The following is a 6016-nucleotide window of genomic DNA, read 5'->3' as shown; positions in this document are numbered from 1 at the left end:
AGACAATATCATACCATTTTCCATTAAAACAATAATATACCGTAGAAAACAAAAATAGCCTACAGGAATATACTGTAAATTAACACTAGAAGTCCCAGAGTTTTGTAACCCTCCTTTAGCCAAGTGGATGCTAACTGGTTAGTCTTTTGGCTATCATTAGCATCAATTCATGTGTAAATGTGGTCATTACCTGAGCAATCTGCAGGGGGGTTGGGGGTGTGTGTGTGAATGGTTGCTGGTGGCTTGTTTGTATGTGTGGGGGAGGGAGGGCTGCTAAAAGCAGAGAACTTGATTGACCATGTCTCACATTGGCATGTAGGGTCTTGCCCAGGTGTAAACAGGTATGAATTAGCACATCTAATTGCATGCAGCTTGCTCTCAAATGAGAGGTAATTCCTTTTGTGCTGAGATGGGTAAAATCTCACTGCACATAGCCTACTACTTCAGTGCCCTCAAGAATTCTGTGGTGTACGAACCTCCTCTCCAAGAAAAGAAAATGCAGACAAGACTCACCACTCGGCAGGCCTTGGAAATGATCCTGAGTGAAGTAAACCCTTGTGACTCAGATGGAGAAGACATAGAACTTCAGCCGGATTCGGATTCAGAGCTGTCTGATCTGTCTTCAGGTTAAGTTTCATTTCATATTATTTCCTATTTCATTTCAAACCAGTAAGTGGAAAACACCAAAAAAGCAGAGTGGAGTGACATAAATATTTACTCTGCCTTTTTTGTATTGTCCACTTTTTTGTTTGTACTACTTAGCAGACATTCACTGCCATCTGAAGTGCAAAACATTATTAGTTGTTTCTTTGCTTTAGTTGTATCTTTTTATTTAGGAAGATATTTCAGACATTATTCCGATACAGAGAAGGAGATACTGGAATTATTATTAGTATCTATGCATGCATTTGTGATATCATTTGACTTTTCCATTGCTCACAATTTGAATTTGTTCACACTGCAGATGAGGAGACTGCTCCTCAACCAAAAAAGAGAGCCCGTTTGGGGACTGACCTGACAGAGACAGCGAAAGATGGCACAGTGTGGCGTGAAGAACAGGTGGGGAAAAGGTTAAGTCTCCCTTTCACCCCAATAAAAGTGTACGCTGCAGATGGAGAGCCAACGGCTAAGGCCAGGAAAAGTATCTCGAGTCGCCTTCAGAGCTTTCTGTGTTTCATCACTCTTGACATGCTTCATAGCATTCAAGAATGGACTATTCAACATGCACAGGAAACGGAGCATGTTCATTGGTTCATGGCCCTCCCTGAACTAATGGCATTTATTGCAATTGTCATCTTGCGGGGGCTTACCAAGGTTCCATCACTACGTGACTGCTGGTCAGCAAACCTGGGAAACCCACATATCATTGGAACAATGCCGCGAAACCGCTTCCAAGACATCATGCGACACCTACGCTTTGATGACAGGTCCACCTGGAGTGATCGAGCAAAGACTGAGAAGTTTGCTGCAATTTCCAGTGTGTGGGGATCATTTGTCACCAATTGCATCACGTCCTACAACCCTGGTCTACATATCACCGTTGATGAACAGCTTTTCCCGTCAAAGACTCGCTGCTGTTTCTTGCAGTATATTGCAACTAAACCTGACAAGTTTGGGATCAAGTTTTGGGTGGCTTGCGACCTAAAATCCAAGTACATTTGTAATGTCCTCCCATATCTTGGCAAGGACCCTAGTCATCCCAGTGGAGAGAGACTGTCTGAAAATGTAGTGATGAGGCTGATGGAACCATTCCTAGACAAGGGCAGAAATGTTACCACGGACAATTTCTTCACATCGCTGTCAATTTCGCATAAACTTCTTAGCCGGAAAACCACCATCCTCGGCACAGTCAACAAGATTCGCCGGGAAATCCCTCAATCCGCTAGACACACAGATCGCAATGAATTCACCACTCAGGTATGTTGCAGGTCTTTTGTGGTTCTATGTTTATGTGTTTCTAATTTTTAGAATCAACACCGCCAAGTGTGTCATTGTGTGTAAAAGTGCTATGAAAATAACAATTTATCTTATTTATTAGGTGTTTTCAACCACTGCTGCTACGCTGACGGCGTATGCGGCCAAACGGAAGAAGACCGTCTACATTCTTAGCAGCATGCACAGCGTGATTCAGACTGATAATACCACCAAAAGGAAGCCAAACACTGTCACCCTTTACAACACCACAAAGTGCGGCGTGGATGTGATGGACCAGATGGTGCGGGAGTACACTGTCCGCACAGGGACACGGCGCTGGCCAGTTGCCGTGTTCTATAACATGATTGACATGGCAGCACTGAATGCACATGTGCTGTATCAAGCATGCACCGGAAGGCAGGAAAGACGGGTGGACTTCCTGGTGGAGCTTGCAAGAGAGTTGGCTAACTCTCATATGTGTGCGAAGAAGGCAAGAAAAGAACAATTGCTTCGGACACAACCCTCCACACCTAGCCCTGGAAAAAGAGCCATGTGTCAGGTCAAACACCAATGCAAGAACAATCATGCCACTGTGCGATGTGTTCACTGCTACAGATACACATGTGGTAAATGCAGACGGGAGATACCATGGCAGTGCCAGGATTGTGAGTGATTGCTGGAATGTACTCACTCACTTTTTAATATTATTTGTAAATGTGTACAAATGGTTGGTTTCTTTTTTATTTTATTTTGTACTGTTTTTATCAATAAATCTCAGAAACAAAGGAAAAAAAAAAACATGTGTGTTGATTTCTCCCTAAGATGGCATAGTGAAACACAAGTTTCCTTGAAGTGGCTCAGCATGGCCCCACATCGTTTACATAACAAAAGCAACTGTTAACAGCTGATTAAGGATATTAGCCTAAAGCCTTCCAGCCCATCGGCTGTCCTGCGGGTTTTATAGGTAGAAAAGCCAAATGGCTGCTCTCTGGGACTTCTAGTGTTAACAGTGCTCAAAATCGACACTCAGAGGCTGTTTTCACAATCACACCCTATACTAGGGCTGCACGATTAATCGCATGAGATTGTTATGCGCATCTCGTCAGTAAAGCCGGTTCCTTGATTAGTAGTAAATCACCATCACCTGCTTTCAGATGAAGCTGCATTTAGGGCTGAGGAGATAATTAAGTGATTAATTTAGTGATGATTGAGCATTATTGAAGACACCTGATGTTAACAAGCAGAATCACTGAAGGAGAAAATCACAAATTGTAAGTTACCATTAAGGTGATGGGTGTTTGCTTTAGTTGGGCTCTAGACCATTATATGTTTACTTTAATATTTACTGTTGTTTGTCTGCTGTTATTGATTTATAACAGTTAAATGAACAACGTAAAATGTTAGTTTATAGTGTTGGTTATGTTTTGACATAATCATGCTGTGATCTGAAAAAGGAAACTTATTGAGATAGTTTGGTTTAACTTGTTAGCAGCAGTTTCGTGATTCTTCAGCCTATGATTATCAGTACTTTACTTATTATTCAAAATATTTAAAAACATTGATCTGATCAAAAGACATTCAGATAAATTCATTTAAAACACAGACATTCATCAGCCTGTGAATCTCAACAATGGTGACAATAATAAAGCATGTTACCGTGGCTGCCACCAATCACAACTCATTAATGGCTCCCATCATGCATTGCGGTATGAATAAATTATGATCTGAATTGTCTATGGAATTTACTTTTCCTAATTGAATATTCTGCTCCTCACCATTGTTGAGATGCATAGACTGAATCTTGACATCTGTGTGTGCCTAAAAGAATGATTTTTTTTTTAAGAAATCCTTTATATTATATCAAAAATTCTGGGCATTTATGCAGATTCACTAACCAACAACATAAATCGAAGTCAGAAAGAAGGATTTTAATGAGTTCAGTGATCAAGTTCAAATGATGATTATCATAATATAGCCAACACCATCAGATCACTTTTTTCTTTGTTCAACTGGTGATTATAACTCAGAAACAACAGACAAACAAAATCGAAAGTTAATAATATATGGGTCAAGAGTCCAACTAAAGCAACCATTGATCGTCATAACGGTAACTTACAATTTGTGATTTTCTCCTTCAGTGATTCTGCTTGTTAACATCAGGTGTCTTCAATAATGTTCAATCATCACTAAATTAATCACTTAATTATCTCATTAACTTAAACACTCTTGAGTGTTGACTCATACACTCCCAGGAGTGTTAATTTAACACTGGAGTTTTTGCTGTGTACAAAGAGCCGTAGTTAACTGACAAGCTGAGCCATATCGCAGTAAATATCGCTGGCGATACGTCCGCGATATTAATGCGATATGGCTCAGCTTGTCAGTTAACTACGGCTCTTTGTAGTAAATGCCGCTCCATCTGAAAGCAGGTGAAGGCGATTTACTACTAATCAAGGAACCGGCTTTACTGACGAGATGCGCATAACAATCTCATGCGATTAATCGTGCAGCCCTACCCTATACCCTCATTCACTATTCCCTACATTAGTTCACTAATATAGTCCCCTTGACAGAGTGAATGAAAAGAAGTGAGTGAATTGAGACACTGACGAACACCTGATAAGCAGAATCACTGAAGGACAGAGAAACAAGAACAGAAAAAAGAGAAACACAATAACTACAACTAACTTCCAGCAACACTGAGGGTGGAACCAGTTTACAAACCAGTTTACATTTTTTTTTTGTACAAGTTATTGTTGAGAATTAACAGATATTTAATTGTTGATGTTTTATTGAAAATAATAAAGTTATTCTCACCATGATGGAGATCAGTGTTTGTTTTAGTTGGGCTCTTGAACCATTGACTATATTATACCAGTTTTTCTCTGACTGCTTTAACTATGAGTTTATAAAACACATTTGTTATGGCAAGAAAAAGTCAAGAGAAAGGTGATAAGGTGTTTATGATTGTTGTGATGATTACATAGTCATTCTGGACATGTCTGATTCTCTGATCTTAAAAGCTTTGGATTTATGGGTTTTTCATATTAATCATATATCTGTTAATCTATAATGAAATACAACAATGTTTCTGTAATTAGTTATTCTGAAGAAATTTGAAATAATATAATGCTTTATTACATTTTAAGCTCCTGCTTCTCTTAGAAACACACAGACATCAACAATCAGCACATGAATCTCAACAATGGTGACAATAAAAACTTTCATGTCGCAATGCATGCTGGGTTCCAGGATTGTATAAAACTCCCAGCATGCACTCCTGCATGAATAAATAAATACAAATAAATTATTGCCACCATTGATGAGAGACATATGCAGATTTTTGATATTTCTGTGTTTCTACAAGACATTGTAGCTCTGTTTCTTTTTTAGGCTGTGCATTATGTGTTAAAAACAAAAATCATGATTGTAATTTATTACTATGGTTTCACAGTGGTGGTAATATGACACTTTTGATACAGAATTAAAAACTGAAAGAGATTTAATGTATGAACAGGCTATACAATGATTTTTTCATCATAATCAGTATAACTGCAATCATTCACAAACTGTGTGTGTGTGCACAAGTGCAAAGACACTGATCATTCGGCCGTAGGAATACTAATATTATAAAGGGTCAGCATCCCAACTAAAGCAAACACTGATCTCCATCATGGTAACTTCAAACCAAACATTTTCAATTAAACATCTCGATAACAACTTCTGTAGATATATGACAGAAATAAAGTCATACTGGTTAATAATAAGTGTAATAATGTGTAATGGCTGGAAGTCAGTCTTAGTTCTTGTGTTTCTCTATTTTCTGTTCTTGTGTTCCTCTTTCCTTCAGTGATTCTGCTTGTTAACAGCAGGTGTTCATCACTAATGCTCAATATTCACTTATTTCACTTATTCACTTATTATTCAACATATTCACTTAATTATCTCACTGCAACACTGCGTCAATGTTACTTTTTACTCTTTGTAGTGTGGATTTTCCTGTGGGGTTGAAAGGGTTAACAGTGTAAGATAAAAAAGTCACACCCACAAAATGTATTTTAATAGTAATAAACTGTAAGTTATAAAACAGGTTTAAACTGGC

At 38.6% G+C, this 6016-nt stretch overlaps 1 protein-coding gene across 1 annotated transcript; it reads left to right on the top strand.

Annotated features, from left to right (window-relative positions):
* Positions 1-409: 409 nt before the first annotated feature.
* Positions 410-2890, top strand: LOC311304547 (piggyBac transposable element-derived protein 4-like; the record flags this gene model as incomplete). The annotated part of the gene is made up of 3 exons (XM_084431631.1): positions 410-626; positions 965-1917; positions 2039-2890. 3 exons carry the CDS (start codon positions 410-412, stop codon positions 2585-2587), a joined length of 1719 nt encoding a protein of 572 aa, XP_084287757.1. The 3' UTR covers positions 2588-2890.
* Between the last annotated feature and the right edge of the window lie 3126 nt (positions 2891-6016).

Source organism: Rutilus rutilus (genome assembly GCF_951802725.1).
Source record: "Rutilus rutilus genome assembly, chromosome: 1".
NCBI lineage: Eukaryota > Metazoa > Chordata > Actinopteri > Cypriniformes > Leuciscidae > Rutilus > Rutilus rutilus.
The sequence above is the reverse complement of the archived record's forward strand: the minus strand, read 5'-3'. Positions and strand labels throughout refer to the sequence as shown.